General features: G+C 33.4%; 1 protein-coding gene across 4 annotated transcripts in view; it reads right to left on the reverse strand.

Moving 5' to 3' along the window:
* Positions 1 to 2766: 2766 nt before the first annotated feature.
* Positions 2767 to 17201, reverse strand: part of DTWD2 (DTW domain containing 2) — a 155159-nt gene continuing 140724 nt past the window's right edge. For 2 of the 4 annotated variants that reach the window (XM_010971521.3, XM_074360529.1), the window contains exons 5-6: positions 13785 to 13913; positions 2767 to 8288 (exon numbers count right to left, since the gene is read on the reverse strand). In XM_010971521.3, coding sequence (XP_010969823.2) covers positions 8118 to 8288; positions 13785 to 13913 — 300 coding nt within the window. In that variant the 3' untranslated portion in view covers positions 2767 to 8117. Of the gene's footprint in view, positions 8289 to 13784; positions 13914 to 16884; positions 16989 to 17201 lie in introns of those variants that run through there. The other 2 variants (XR_012505602.1, XM_074360530.1) reach the window with 2 other exon arrangements.

The following is a 17201-nucleotide window of genomic DNA, read 5'->3' on the forward strand; positions in this document are numbered from 1 at the left end:
ACCATAACTGCAATTTGCTGTTCCCTTGGGACATTGCTTCCCCTGTGGCCCTCTCAAGGGCAGGCGTCTCCTCTCACACTCTTCATATCTCAAAGTCAGGAGGCAGAGTAGTTCTCTTTGATGGTCTTTGTCGCTTTCTATTAAACTCACTTGCTCTCCCCTCCTTCTTCATTATAAACCTCTAGCACCTTTGAAATGCTTTGCCAGACTTTATTACCCCTTACCCTCCTTGTTGACATTATCTATTACCTTCCAGTCACTTCCAATCACTCATGGATGAATTCAGCACCTACTTTCCACCACTACTTTTATTATACTTGGGGACTTCCACATTCCAAAAGTTATCCATCCAATTCCACAGCCTCTTGATTCTTTACCTAGCTCTAAACATCTAGTCCTCTACCAAACATTAGCATCATTTCTAAGGTCACACCCTGGAAATTGTTGTCAGTAATAAATGTACCATCTCTGAAATCTCAATTTCAAACTTCCTGTTCTCTGACCCTTACCTTCCAGCTTATTTATCTAGAATACCCATTCCAATAATTCTCTGACCTCATTAAGATCTTCAATCAATGACCATACCAATTTTTCACTCTCCATGGTCCAGATGTCCTTCTTCTCTCCTTATCCAGCCTAGATTCTATGTCTAGCATTGTAACACAGTACCCCCAACTCCCTTACCCTCTCTCCTTCTCTTGCGCTCATCTAACAACATCCCAATCCAATCATCTGGTTACTCTAAGACTATGCACCACAACAGAATGTGGAGCACACACACATACACAATTCATGTGACCATGCTGACCAGATCTACTTCAAATCTATACTCAAATATCTGAAAGAGACACACAACAATGCCAAACAATCCTACTTCCTCCTCAGGTCAATCCTCTCTCCAAATAAATACTTCAAGTCCTCTCTCTCCATATACACATCTCAATATCCCCCTTCATACTCAGTTGATAACTTTACCACTTTCTTCACTGAAAAAAAGCAACCAGATAAAAAGTATTTCATATTTCTTCTTCAATCAAGTCTACCAATCTATCCAGGTACCTATCCTTAATATCATGTATCTCTTAAAAAAAAACAAACCTGTCCTTTGATCACTCTGAACTACTATTTTTCTGGGAAACCCCTTAAGATTATCTATGTGTTGCATCCTTCTCGTCATTTCAGCACAGAACTGAAGAGTCACCTCTTCCAGCAAGGCTTTTCCCAAATACTGTGACTGAAGTCTCATCACACTCCACTATGGGACCCTTTTCCATAGCACTTATCAACACCTGAAATTATTTTATTACTTCTGTCTCCATCCAGCAGAACTTCAACTTCGTGGCACAGGGATTCTCTAGTACCTAAAATAGTGACATACACTAAAAGCAAAATAAAAATATCTACTAAATAAATTTTTATTGGACTGATTAATGAGAAACACTAAGTAAACCAAGATCTATCCACTAATAAGACATAAAAGACATATCTTACAGATACTTTTACTATATACTAAAACCTAAGCCTATTTCACTTTACTAACATCATTATGTCCAATTATCCAAAATAATGGTAGATGCATGTAGAGATATATTACCTAACAGACTTTGTTCTCTGATGATAAATACTAGCAATAGTTCATATATTTCAAATTAAGTATTTATGATACTTTCATAATGTTACTGAGAATCACCACAAAATAAAACAAAATAATCCAAATAAACTATCAACAAAAAATAGTAAAAGCATTATACAGAATAACTATTAAGTCATTAATAATTTAACTGCCTTTTAAAATGGAAATTGTTAAACATTGTATTAATAATTTACTGAATATTAGGTATTATAAATGACCAATGGTTAGTTCTAATTAAAAACTATTACTATAACAAATTTTTTTTTTGAGGGGGGAAGTAGTTAGGTTTATTTATTTTTTGGAGGAGGTACTGGGGATTGAACCCAGGACCTCCTGCATGCTAAGCATGTGCTCTACCACTTGAGCTACACCCTCTCCCTTAAAAACTATTACTATAACAAACTGTAAGCTAAAATGAAGACCAGTACTCTTAAAAGTAATGAAATCAATTAGCACAAATTAAAAATCAAAGTGACATCATAATCTATTTTTCCAACTTTAACCTACTGAGTGAACACTTTATAATTAAGCGAATAGCCAATTTGTTCATATATTATGCCTGAAAGATACGTATTTTCTCTACTAATTTTTACTTTTACCTTATTCACTAAACGAATATTTTTCTTTTATAGAAGACTATATATGTCATTGGTGAAAATATATGTCATTGTCTACCATACAGAATTTGAATTTGCAAGAGTTCTGAGAGTTACTAAAAAGTAAGTATTAAAATATGATGTTAAAACATTGGTTTCATTTCTATAATTGTAGATAATTCAGAGATGTAAAAAGGCAAGCTTACATTTTAGATCCAGAATCAAGGTTTTTCACGTACTTTTAAAAATATTTCTTCATTGATTCTATGAAGAAAGAAGCAATTTTAGAAATAAAAGTATTTAATGAAGCCCCCCAAAATATAATTATATTTGTAAAATGATGATTCTTTCATATTATAAATTATTGCCTTTTTCATATAAACTATGTTTTCCATAGAATCACATATATATACAAAAAATGTAATAAGAGATTTTTCACCTTATAAACAGCATATTTGGAGACAGAAATGGGTAAATGCTTTTAGTATGCAAAATCAGTGAAGAGTACACCTGTGATGAAAGTAATTCTGAGGCAGATTTACTTTTAAAAAGTTTTAATTCCTTAATATACTTTTAAATAACAAGAACAGTAAATCATAATTTCTTACTCAAAAGATAACTACTTCAGTTTTAACTCCTTACACTAAAAAGTTTCTTTAAAAATATAATTCTTATGTTCTTAGTTCAAATGAATAGTTATTAAAGACTAACAACAATTGCTTGTTTCTTTAATAGGTCTTTTTTAATAGACTAAGGGAGCCAAGTCATCAGCATACGGTCAGTCATGGAGTGCTGGCTGATTTCTTGCACAAATTTTAAATATAAAATTATAATCTACTAAGACCACTACAGGATCTTTTATAAAGAAAAATATGCAAGAATACGCAAATAATGTGTAAAAAGTTTTTTAAAAACCAGTACACAGGATAAGGATAGTAGAAAAGGAAAGTGGACAATGAGGGTGATAAAAGAGAGAGAGCAGGAGCCTAGGAAGAAGAAAGAAATGTGAAAAGAATGGAGGAAGAGCGTGGTGACTACAGCTTATTCACATTGAACTGTATAAATGAAATTTGCTAAGAGGGTAGAACTTTAATTTTATCACCAAAAAAAAGGTAAATATGTGAAGTGATGGATGTGTTAATTAACTTGATGGGGAAGAAACAAACCCTTCACAATGTATATGTAGATCAAATCATCATGTTGTACACTTTAAATATCTTACAATTGTAAGATACCTCAGTAAAGCTGGAAAAAGAGAAAAGAGGGAGAATACACTAGCAAATCCAATAAATAACATTTGAACAAATTAAGAGGTAGTGATTTATGCTATGTTTTGGAACACAGATGCATAGTTTCACTGTATCTAAAACAGTTATTAGTTACCTATAAAAATATCTACTCATGCCTATTTTTAAGGAATAAATCTACATAGTAAAAGTCCAGTTATATAAAACTTTGAGTTCATTAAGTCAAAACTAATTTTTTAGTTAGAGCATCAGTAATTTACTTCCATACCAATGAAGTTGTATCCAAGATCAACAATTTACCTCCCCCAAATTTAGCATCATTCAATGGAAAGGATTCTCTAATAACACGACCACATTTTTAAACAGCCAATTTAAGGCAGTAAATGGGAATATGTGATGAAGAAACTGAGGAAGCTATATAGAAGGGCACTTCCACATAATTTACTAACAATGGTGGTGGTGAGGAGCTTGCTTTTCCAAAATTTTGTGGGAAAGACCCTAACATTGTGATGGTCACAGCTAAAGAAAACTGGGTTTGGGGTCTTAAAGTGGGAGAAAATAACTTTTCTTAACATAACTCTCATGTCCCACCTAAGAAATCTTGCAATCTAAGCTGGCGAAAACTGCTATGACTTGTTTCATATACTGTAGTTCTCAACCCTTTATACTCACATGTGCACAAAACTCTCAAAATGACATCATTCATTACACAGTCATTTTTAACCCACCACAATTAGGCCGACTAAACACACGGTCACTTTGTGTACAAAGGAATACTTTCCTCTGAGTTACATGGTTTAAATAGCAATTCACAAAACAATCTACCCCACTTCAAACTGTACAGTATACATGTAAAGCCTACTACCAGCTACAAATCCATAAAACCTGGAACTAGTCCAGGCAAATCAACCAAATACAAAGCACCTGAGTTTAAAAGCCCACTAATATAATAAAAAAAAGTAACAACTTTTAAAAGCCAGATTAAGTTAAATCCTCACATAATACTACACACTTTGAAAAATTTTACTAACTAAAAATATTAATAATAATAGTTTTTAAAGTGAATTTAAAACTGCTTAATGAGAGCAAGTGACTAAAAAACCTCCATATGCTAGAAAAAATTAAATGGAACCATCTTGTTACAATGTCAGTAAAATTTTTTTTAATTAGTAAAATAATTTAAGAGGTCAATAAAGTAATTTGGAAAACTACAATATACTTTCTTTAAAAAAATGTTATACATTTCCAAAAACACTAAATTTTAAGCTTTCTTAAGGATTCAAAAAATACCCCCAAATGATGTATTTAAAATATAGTAGCAACTATTCTTAAAAAAAACACAAACATTGAAGTAAAATTTGAAAACTTAAATGGTGTCTTATGCAACATTATAAAACGACTATAACTAAATAAAAAAAAGAAAAAAGAAATGGTGTCTTATGTAGGAATTTTCTTTTTCAAAAAAAAAGCACTAACAATAAATAAAGGAAACTTATGAAATTTAATTCTAACAAGAAAAAATTTACTGCAACATTATTTAACCCATTTGTTAAGAAACATTATACATTATTATATACTATTTCTTTTCTATTATACTTAATCATTTGATATTAGATGTTTCAGACCACAAGTAAGCTAACTTGTTTTTAAATCCCCAAAAGAGTAAACAATAGAAGTCTAACTTTCAATATTTTAAAATATTTTCTGCATCGCTTCCCCAAACCACTCATTTGCATTCTAATTATGACTAGCATTAAAGCTTTTAATAAGGATCTAATCCATGCTGACAATAAATAAATAAGGAAGAAAATGATCAGAAATAGCTATTGGTGTATGCTCACATATCACACACACACACATATATATTGCTTCTAAATCAAATATGTAGTTTTTCCTTACAACTTAAGACTAGATATGGGAAACTCTAGAAGTCATAAATAAAGAAAAAAACAAAGTCTTTTCTTCTTGCCAAAATGTGTACATAACTGCGGGTCGATTTGAGTTAGCTATAAATATATACTACATATATGCCTCTTATTCTATATAAAATCTCCATAAATATTTTCCCAAGAGGGTAGGAAAAAATTTATTCTCTCAAATTGAAAGTTTTTGCCCACTAAAAAGATTTAAATATGTTCTTGAAATTACAATTATCTTATATTCTACAGTTATTTCCATATGAAGACTTCAATATAACTAGTTTATCACAGTCAAACTTGTTCAATGAATACTAAAAAGTCTAAATTTATCCAACCTAAGTACAAATAAAAATGTGTGCTATTTCAAAATTACATGCACCTCTTTAAAAATTAGGACTCTATCCAAGGCAACCTACAGATTCAATGTCATACCTATCAAAATTCCAATGGCATTTTTCACAGAAGAACAACAAACAATCCTAAAATGTGTATGAAACCAATAGAGACCCTGAATAGACAATGCAATCTTGAGAAAGAAGAACAAAGCTAGAGGTATCCTGCCCCGTGGTTTCAAACTATATTACAAAACTATAGTAATTAAAAACAGTGTGGCAGTGGCACAAAAACAGACACATAGATCAACAAAACAAAATAGAGAGTCTAGAAATAAAACAACATTTATATGGTCAATTAATCTATCAAAGGAAGCAGAAATATTCAATGGTGAAAAGACAGTCTCTTCTATAAATGATGTTGGGAAAACTAAGCACCACATAAAGCCACACGCAAAAGAAGGAAACTGGAACACTGTCTTACACCATACACAAAAATCAACTCAAAATGGATTAAAGACTTAAAATGCAATACCTGAAACCATAAAACTCCTAGAAGAAAACATAGGCGATAAGCTCCATGACACAGTTCTTGGTGATGATTTTGTGAATGTGACACCAAAACCAAAGGCAGGCAATGAAAGTAACAATAAACAAGTGGGACTACGTCAAACTGAAGAGCTTCTGCACAGCAAAAGAAACCATTAATAAAATGAAAAAGCATATTATTTAATGGGAGAAAATATCTGCAAATCATGTATCTAATAAGTGATTTATATCCAAAATATATAAAGTATTATTGCAATTAAACATCAAAAAATAAATAAATAAATTAACAGTCCAATTTAAAAATGGGCAGAGAATCTAACATTTTTCCAGAGAAAACATAGATGGCCAACACGTACATGAGAAGATGCTCAACAGCACCAATCATCAGAGTAGTGCAGCCAAAACTACAATGAGTTACCACCTCACACCTGTCAGAATGGCTGTCAAAAAGACAACAAATAAGTTCTAGTGAGGATGTAGGAAAACAGAACACTTGTGCACTTTTGGTGGGGACATAAATTGGGCAGCCACTATGGAAAACAGTAAGGAGGCTCCTCAAAAATTAAAATAGAACTACAATATGATCCTGTGATTCCACTTCTGGGTATTTATCCAAAGAAAACAGTAACTCGAAAAGATACCTGCACCTCCATGTTCTCTGCAGCATTATTTACAACAACCAAGATATGGAAACAATCAAGTGTCCATCAATGGATGAATGGATAAAGAAAATGTGATACACATACATAAACACACACATAAAGGAATATTATTCAGCCATGAAAATAATGAAATTTTGCCATTTGCAACAATATGGATGGATCTTGAGGGTATTATGCTAAGTGAAATAAGTCAGACAGAGAAAGACAAATATCATATGATGTCATGTATATGTGGAATCTGGGAAAGGGAAAAAAAACCAAACTTACAGGCAAGCTTTTAGATAAGGAGAACAGACGGATGTTTGCCAGAGGCAAGGGTGGAAGTGAGGGTGGAAGTGAAATGGGTGAAGAGGGTCAAAAGGTTCTAGTTTTAAAATAAGTAAGTCATGGAGATGTAATGTATAGCATGGTGACTATAGTTAGCAATACTATACTGCATATTTTAAAATTGTTAAGGGAATAAATCTCAAAAGTTCTCATCTCACACACACACAAATTGTTGTGACTATGTATTGTGACAGATGTTAACTAGACTTACTATAGTGATCATTTTCCAATGTATATAAATATCAAATCATTATGTTGCACACTTGAAAATAATGTCAATTATACTTTAATTTTAAAAATTAGGGCAATTAATAACACACTTAAATCACTTTAGTTGAGTTCAAGTTTAGTCCCTAAAGAATACTTATGAAATAAACATATTCAATCTAAATTACTTGATTATTACTTTCTTTTGTTACTTATTTCAAACTATAAAGTTCACGTAAAGATTGCAACCTGATGTGGATATCCTCTAGTATAGGTCTAATTATTTATAAACATTAATGGAAACATTACTGTCCCCATCAGGCACACCAACTTCCTTCCATTTCATTTTATAAACAAGAACTTCTAACTCAGCTCAACAACTAGTAACATTTCAAGTTACTGATTTGAAAAAATGTATTAGAGGCACATTTTAAAAACAAATACAGTATGAAATCTCGCTATTTATCAAGTCAGGGAATTTTGTTTGTTTGCTTTTATGGCTATTTGGATTACTTCTTTCTTCTGGGTAAGTTTATTATGTAACTCCCATCCTTTAGACAAAAACCCACAGACTTAAACTGTATAAAAAGTTTACTTGATATTTTCAGCTGAAACTTCGTAACTAGCACCATGAGAACAATTGTACTAGATTTTAACACTATTCATTAACAGTTCCATTTTCCTGAGTTTGCGCTTGTTCTTTGGCATGGGCTTAGGATATAATCCATTTTTCAGAAGGTGTTCCTTGCTGAGGCGAATTTGGGCACCATGCTGAAGCTGGAAAGAGCATAAAGCTTGAAGAGGGCGAAGCAAAGTCTGTTAAAATAAAAAAAAGATACTAAAAAAATTGTGACATATCATGATATTCTATCTAAATTTTTCCTTCAGAAATAGGAATTATAATGTTTTATTATCATTAGCTTTCAACTATGAAAAGCAATAAATTCTCTAATAAATACATGATAACTTCTAAATGAATAATTTCTTTAAATTCATACCGTACACATCACTAAAGAATTCCAGTAAGAAGACACAAATAATAGTTTTCCATATAGGTGACAGTCTAAATTTAGTTTTATATACTAATATATTCAAATACTACAAAAACTGTTGCCATTATAATAACCAATCTGTAACAAGCAGAATAAAAGAGACGTTTAGGTATAAATTAGTTCGTTTTAGTCGTAGACTAATACAAGCTTCCTGCTACTTGGTAACAATTAGATGATGGCAGCAATGAGTCAGTTTACTAATTCTCTCACACTAGTCCATGGCCTACATACAACTTAGATATCTAGCTTTTGGTGCATTTGAAATAATTCTAACTAATACATACCTGCCTAAATTCAAATATTATAGGGCCAAACATGTAACATGAACATGTGAACCCATAAGATAACAGAAAATGGTAGAGGCGGTAAGATAACCGGAGCATATGTCCTTCTCAAAGTTAATCAAATTCAAAAATCGGGGGGAAAACCCAGTAAGCCAGTGTTTTAAACATATTTGAGTCAGATTCTTTCCTTGGGCCTGAGGCCACTGATCTTAATCTTTTAAATAACAGCAGCAAAAACTTGATTATGCAGATTTCAAAAAAATAATAAAAGGAAAAAGATTTAACTACAAAAATTTGACAATGTCAAGGTGAAAATGTATTCTCTCACATACACCAAAGAAGTGGTACCAAATGGCTTAGCAGGTTAAATGAATAATGAACTCTTACAAAAATTGTGGCCATCACTAATAACTACTTCTCCATATCCATTCTTTTCTTCCTTATTAAAAAAACCAAAATTTTATTCAAGGTGGCAATGTCTCCAGCTAATAATATTACACTGATTAACGACAGACACAGTTTATCCAACAAGATGTAAGCGGAAGTCCTTGGGTCGGGCTTCCACAGACATTCTTTAAAGCAAACAGACCTAGCAGGTACAGGCTTTTGCCTTTTCTTCTTTGCCTGGAATGTGATTGTTAGACGTAAGACAACCATTATGTGACTACAGGGCAATAAACATGTAGATTAAAGCCAAATGCATACAATGATGGACAGAAAGACAGAAGAAATCTGGGTCCCTGATGTCCTGTTCAGCTGCATCCCTAGCCTCAGAATGCTCACTTCAGCATTTCTTATTTGCAGAAAAAAGAAACCCCTATATGGTTCAATCACTGCAGTAAGGGCTCTGCAACCCATTCTAACTCCTAACTGATACACACCAATAAGAAAGAGACAAACATCTTGGAAAGGCTCTGACAGTGTTGTAGAAAGTCCCTTAGTGTGTTCTCATACTTTCTTTCAGTACCTTCAATTCTTCAAGCAAGAGAAGAAATATAAAAATGACTATATGTTACTTTGAAGGGTTAACATAGGGAAGTGATTGGATTCTGAAACATCATAGCTAGGAAACTTACCTAGGACCATATACAGATTGAAACAATTAAAGGTTCTATGGCTATTTTATGACATTAATTAGATTCTTCATAGATAGAAGAATATAAGTCTTCCTATGGTTATAGACCTCCAACTTTCACCTCCTGAAGATAAGATTCTGTCAATTTTTGGAAGCAAGAGGATGAATTTTGGAGACAGACCTGGATTAGATCCCCACTCCATCTCTATGGTAGTCACTAGGGTTGTTTACAGATACACCAGTCCTCTTTCATGGTACATGATCAGACTGACATTTTCTAGCCCTCTCTGAAGTTAGGCATGGCCATATAACTTGACTTGGTTAATGAAATGTGAGCTTGAATAATGTGTGTCACCTCTGGTGTATGATTCATCACGTCCCCTTATTCTTTCCTTGATAAAAAATAGAATGATGTGCCTAGATGGTATGTTCACAAGCCTGGATCCCTAAGTGAATATAATTAGCAGAGCTTCCCCCTGGTAACTCCACAGGACAGACATTGTGAAAGAGGAATAAACCTCTGTTGGCTTATGCCACTCTGATTTTGGAGTTTTAAGTGACTAATGCAATCACTTACTAGCTATGTGTTTCCAGATAAGTTATACAACCTCGATCTGCCTCATTTTCTTCATCTGTAAAATGAGGAATATAATGTCTACTATATAAAGTTATTATTATGGTGCACTAAGATACATTTAAAGCATTCAGCACATCAGTTGATTGATAATAAATGATAATGTTTCTCTATACATTAATAAATCATATCTGAGGCAATGTGAAGCTATATCAAAGGTGTACTGGTTCAGAAGAACAAAGAATATGGTCTACTTGCAAAATCAGTTAGTTTCTAAAAGTTTATTTGGGGGAAAATCAGTGTTCTGTAAATCCTTTTGTCTGCAAGTGCAAAGTGATAGTTTCAAAAGACAGTTACTACCAACTAGTAGTGATGAGTAGAGCTAAGGCATTTAGATTATGGCATAGAGCTTTGCCACATCTAATTATAAAAGTTCATAAGGCAAACCTTCATAAGTGGAAAAGGTTCTATAATAGTAAAAAAAAAAGATTCCAAGCTCAAGGCTTCTAAGGTATGAAAAACTCTGGTAAATATTATAATAGCAGAATGAAAATCACCAACTTTCATTTCAATTTTCTGTCATTCTATAGGCAAGAATCAGAGAGGCAAGGAAGGGCAGAGGGATGAAACCTTCCTGAGTGCCTTGTGTCAGGCAACTAAACACATTATCCCATTCGAGTCTCACAACAATATTACGAGGTGACTACTTTTTTGGTTTTACAGATAAGAAAACAAACACAAAGAGATTACATGAATTGCCCACTGGCAAAAACTGATGATGATAAGTGATGAAATTTTAATTCAAACCTGCTTCAAAGCTTGTATCAAGCTATTTCCAAGTGTTTGAAAAACTATTCAAAAATAAAAGATAAGAAAGAATCAACAGACTAAGAAGGCTATTCTATGACAAGTTCCTTATTTTGAGGAGCCCTACCTCTACAGGATGAAGCCAGCTGAAATATTACTACTATCTACCACCATCATTCCCTACCAACATAAGGCTTCATTAGGATGCTCCCAATGAAAGGTTCTCGGGGAAAAAAGGCATGTCAAAGCTCCCCTCCCCAGGAAAGAGAGAAAACACCTACTTCAGAGCAGATGCTAATTGTGTTTCTCAGAGGAATATACTAATTTTTTTATTGTAGCTAGATTTAAATAGGCGGGACTTGGGGTTCCCCCACTAAGAAAGCTAACTGTTTGCCAGGTGTAATCATCAGCAACTTGGGATATTTCATTAAATGCTTTTCTAATGCCCATGCTCCTGCCGATCATCTTATCAGCACCCCCCGAATCACACATTTGATTGTAAAACATCCTTTTTCTACTGCTGGCCATTATACTATGACTACTCCTGGTGACCAATGCAAACCAGAATGAGAACTCTAGGACCTCACTATTGCTTTGGGATTTTATGTTCAACTTGATCTACAGAAAATAATAACAAAAGCTGAAGAAATGGTAGGTCCTGACACCCTTCTGTACCTTAAACTTTGCCTGTTGTTAGATATTATACTAAACACATAAGCTAAGTTTCCTGCTGTGACAGTACATTAATACCAGAATAATATATCTTATAAAACTGGAAAGAGGGGAGCAGTAGCAGCATTCGTAATAGTGGTAAAAACCCTATCCCAAACCCTAGCCCTAATATACTACAACTACTACTATTAAAGCACCACCATTAGCAACACTAACGCTTCTGTTTAGGACTGCAGTAAAGATCCAACTCCAACTGTGGGAATAAGAAATATAAGTACATAGGAGGTTCTTTTCATAACCCAAAAGGAGGAGAGAAAATTTAACTCTATAGCCAAATAAAATTATATTTTTCCCTTAAGATTTGAACTTTCAATGAGTCCTATGTCTGATGTTAGCTGATCCTAGATTTTCCAACAGAAAGGAAAATACAGAGACTATACAGAAAGCAAGCTTAAGCAATAGCACTGGGTTTCATCTTTCCTTTAAGATGCCTAAAAATAGTGTTTTCTGCTCAACAACACACAAAGATGATGGTGAATAAACAAAACAGAAAGACAAGTATTGGGGTGTGTTAAGTGCTGTGTTGATGGTACGGTCCATGGGAGTAGGTAAGAACACTCCCTGGTCATCTGCAGGAGGGATTTAGAATCCCTCAAGAATTTTTTTTCGCTCAAGGGAGAGAGAATAGAGAAAGAGAAATTGCCTAGACCCAAAACAAAGTCTATTCACACAGATACTCAAAATAAACAACGAAAAAAAGCCTACTCATGAAAGCCTTCTTCTTTCAAAAGCAGAAAGTCTCCAACTCTGACACATTCCATGGTTCAGGGGAGGAGAGAGGAAGAAGGCAATTCAGTGCTGCTTCTGGCATTCTTTAACTCTCCTTGCTCTGGAGGTCTTTTGTTCATTTTCTTGGTAACTAACCCAGTTACTTGAACTGAGCTTTTATCTGGCACACTTTTATAGTAGAAACCACGGTGTAAAATGAGAGAGAGAGAAAGAAGGCAGGAAAGAGTACCTCCTCTGTGTGTGTGTGTATGTATGTGTTTTAGAGGAGGAAACTATAAGACTCCATCTAATTATGCTCATTATCCTCTGACTTTTCTTCTTGAATTGCATTCATCAAAATTTTTCAGTGATTAAAAAAGGCTAACAATTTAAGTTTTATTTTGCTATTTTTTCTCCTGCCGTAAGTGTAAAGTTTCTTATATGTTCCAAAAGATTGAGATGTTAGTAAGTTCACCGAAACACTATTATTTACTAATGATTATGAATTATATATGAAATCATCAGGCTTTCATGGAAATTAAATAAAATGATGATTGCAGGTTACAACCTTTTCATATTCGGCAGGTTTTTTTCTCAAAAGAATTATATCTTTTTATACTTTAAGCAAGGTTAATAAGATAAACAGGAAGTTGGTATACCTCCTCAAATAAAAGCACCAATGGGGGGAAAAAAGTTGCTTTAAAATGTTCTTTTAATTAAAAAGAAAAAATTCGAGTACAAGAGAACACAAATACTGAAACAGAAATACAGAATATTGAAAGAAAGAACTAGCCAAAAACACTGTATTTAATGTGCTACTTAAAAACAATTTAGCATATTACAAATGTTGTTTGCGCAGCTTAGAATGAATATTTAAATAATGCAATCTGGAATGCTAAACTAATAGAAAAACACCAGAGGGGAAAGGAAGGTTATAAAAGTACAACAAGTTTCTATCACAGATATAGTCTACTTGTCACTTGAGCTACAAATTTAACAAGTCTTGTATTTTTAAGTTTTCTAGATAAAATCTAACTAAACTCCTACTTTCAAAAACTACATAGCTTTCCAAAGACATACCTCTTGTATGTAATTATTTTTCTCCAAGATAGAAAGAGCAATAGCTGCACACTCCAGAGTAGAAAGGCACGTATTAGTTGGTTGTGTCCGAATTACATACTGACTAGAAATGCTAGTTTTTAACTGCACCTGAAAGCAAAAACAGAATAATAGAATATAATTTTGAAGTTTAAAACTATAAGGTCTGTTTTAAATAGTAATTACTATAACTTCCTTCCCAAATTGCCAGTTTATAAATATTAAATGTATCAATATCTACTACACATAATATCTTTTCGTTACTATTTTGTTAAATAGAAGCAAGAAGATAGTCACACATGTATCTAAGAAAATACATTCAACATATGTATGAATTCCTACCAAAAAGAAATAAAAAGACTAGTAACCCCCTCCCATTGGGCAAAGAGTGAATAGACGCTTCATAAAAGAGGATATACAAATAGCAAATAGGTGCATGTAACAGGACCCAACATGAGTTAATGCAAATTAAAATCACACTGTGAAAACACCTCACTCATTAGAACAATTAAAATAAAAAAGACTAACACCACCAAATGGGGAGGATATGGAGCAAACGAAAGTCTCATAAATTGGAGTGGGAGTGAAGTGATTAATTCACTTTGGAGAATTGACTATAGGGTTTTTTTATTTTATGGTTTTGTTACGGAAACGACAGGCCAGTCAAGAAACAAGCACCACTTGGAGGGTTGGAGTACTCAGATGTATTACGCAGGCGGGCTCAGAGGGGCTTCTGCTCTGAAGCTCTGAGCACCTCCAAGACATGCGCATGAGGTTTTACAGGGTAAAGTACAAGCTTGGGGTATTAGGCCAATAGGCATGGAACAGCTTAAGCAGCATTATCATCACAAAAGTGGAGGTGGGGAGGCAGCAAACCAACATTCCAAACCCAGATATGTACATTTGAAAACCCAGCTGGCTAGCAAAAAAACATGAACAGCAAACCAACACTAATTAACCTATATAGATTTACAAGTTAGTCTAGCAGAACTCATATCAGTATTCCAATACTTAGACTTGTGAGTTATCTTGTTAGTCCAGCCCAGCCTCTCCTTCACATTCCTAGACCTGTGAGTTATCTTGTTAGACCAGTCCAGCTTTTCCTTTACAGTTTATTCCTCTATTATTTCTTATTATAAACTGAAAAGTGTGTGTCCGTGTGGGTGTGAGAGTATACTAACACAGAGATACACATACAAACACACACACACGTGTGTGTTTGTGTGTGTATATATATATAGATATATATATCCTCTTTTAGATTAAAAAGTAGCATATTACAGATACTTTTCTTCACTGAGATATTTTAGCTGAGACAGTGTGAGACATGAGAAAGGCAACAGAAAATTGAATGTCAGCATTTTTGCCCTTTGCTTCCTACTTTAATTAAATGAAACTCAAGTAATCTTACATTCATAAAGCCATATTCCTAACCCATACTCTGATCAGAAATCACATTTAAGGATGTGTTATGAGAAATATGGTTCTTTTACTCTGATTGCTTTTTGTTCAAAGAATTCTCCTCTGCAACTTATTTCCTTTCTTTCCTCAAAGAGATGAGGGGATGAAGGGGAGGAAGAGAGGAAGGAAAGCAAAGTGGGCATCATAAAAGATTCACTATAGAATGTATGTGATTTTGGAATACATTTTTAAAGTATATTTGACTAATAATGTTGTAGATATGATCATATTAAAATTACTCTGCATTTCTACCAATGGAAAAAGTAAAAAAATAGATGCAGGGAAGGAAAGCAGTGGAAGAAGATGGTTGAGAAACATGTACAATCATAAAAGAAAGCCTATGATTAAATAACTGTAAGAATAATTCATAATGTTGATTAACTATAATTACTAACAGCTTTGATGTATCATCAGGTCAACTAGCATAACAAAGTACAGTCAACTACTGCTTTCAATATTCAATTCCAAGTTATCACTGGAGGAATTTATATCAGGCATCTGATTAAAACAAAATCTTGAGGAAACATGCAAAATTCACAATGGATTTAGTTTACTGGAATTAATTTGATTTTTAAAAGAAATTTGTTATTTCAGGGGAGGGGAGTTTTATTTCTTACTATGGTTCACATGGCTGTATGAAAACAGAATTTGAAATTTATTGTCTGTTAAAAGACTAAAATATCCTTCACAAATTGTCTCTCTGAAAATTATCCACTAACTGGATATATTAAAAGAGAACATATAACTAAGATCTACCATATTATTAGCATAGTATTAGTATTAGAAAGTCACAAGATTTTCTAATCACTTGATCAGCTTCCTTAAAGGTATCCAGGAAAATCAATCTATTCTGCAGGCTTTCTGAAACAACCCTAGTATGGAACAGGCTGAAATAAACTTTTTACTAACATCCTGAAGTCCTGACCAATGGAGGACACACATAAAAACCCTCTTTCTGAAGCAGTCTTTCTTCTATGATCTTTCACAAGCAAGACTGATTATCTGAGCTTATAAACTGTCCTTGAGGTACTAAATAGAGGTACTAAACCTCTTCTTCTAGCCCCAATCCCTCAATCCACTTCACTCCTTCCATTTCCTCAGTTTAGTTCAACACTATTATCTAACAGTGGTAAGAGTCCAGCTTTGACATCAGACAGTTGCCAGTTCTAACAAACACTTGGCCACTTACATACAAAGTTTCATGTACTTATTGGATACTAAGCGCTATTCTAGGAAATGTACATGTATTATCTCATCTAATTCTCACAAAGACCCTGTAAAGTAGGTACTGTTGTTATCTCTGTTTTACAAATGAGGAAGACAAAGTACAGAGGGGTGAAGTAACTTACTCAAGGTTCCAAAATCAATCATGGTAAAGCAGATAAGTCAATTTCTAAAGTCTATTTGAGAGCCTGAGCTCTTCATAACCAAGCTAATAATTAAATGGATGAACCCTTAGGCTAATGCCAACATATAAAACAAATGAACACAAAGCTGTTCTGCTGAAAAGTAAAGCTGAGGCATTCCTAAAGAATTTTAGGAGCCTTATGAACACAGTTAAAAAAAAACCAATGCTATAGGGGGAGGGGTCTTCCCTTACACAAGTAAGAAAGTTACTCACAAATATCAGTATCTACGTCTTGCTCCAGCCTTGCCAAACTATGAAGTATGCAAAGTTTTTACAGAAAGTAAAGATCTCAGGATTAACGTTGAAACTCAGAAAATCTGACAAAAGTAAGATTAAAGGGGGCATTAGTTACAGATAAAATTATAATATTAATGCTACTTCCAAAGCACATTATTGTTTAAGTTACTTTTCTCATATGTGATATTTATTTATTATTAGTTTACAATATTGTGTTAATTTCTAGTGTACAGCATAGTGATTCAGAAATAGATAGATATAGATAGATAAATAGATAGATAGATAGACAGATA

The sequence above is a fragment of the Camelus bactrianus genome, chromosome 3, assembly GCF_048773025.1.
Source record: "Camelus bactrianus isolate YW-2024 breed Bactrian camel chromosome 3, ASM4877302v1, whole genome shotgun sequence".
In the NCBI taxonomy this organism is placed as follows: Eukaryota; Metazoa; Chordata; class Mammalia; order Artiodactyla; family Camelidae; genus Camelus; species Camelus bactrianus.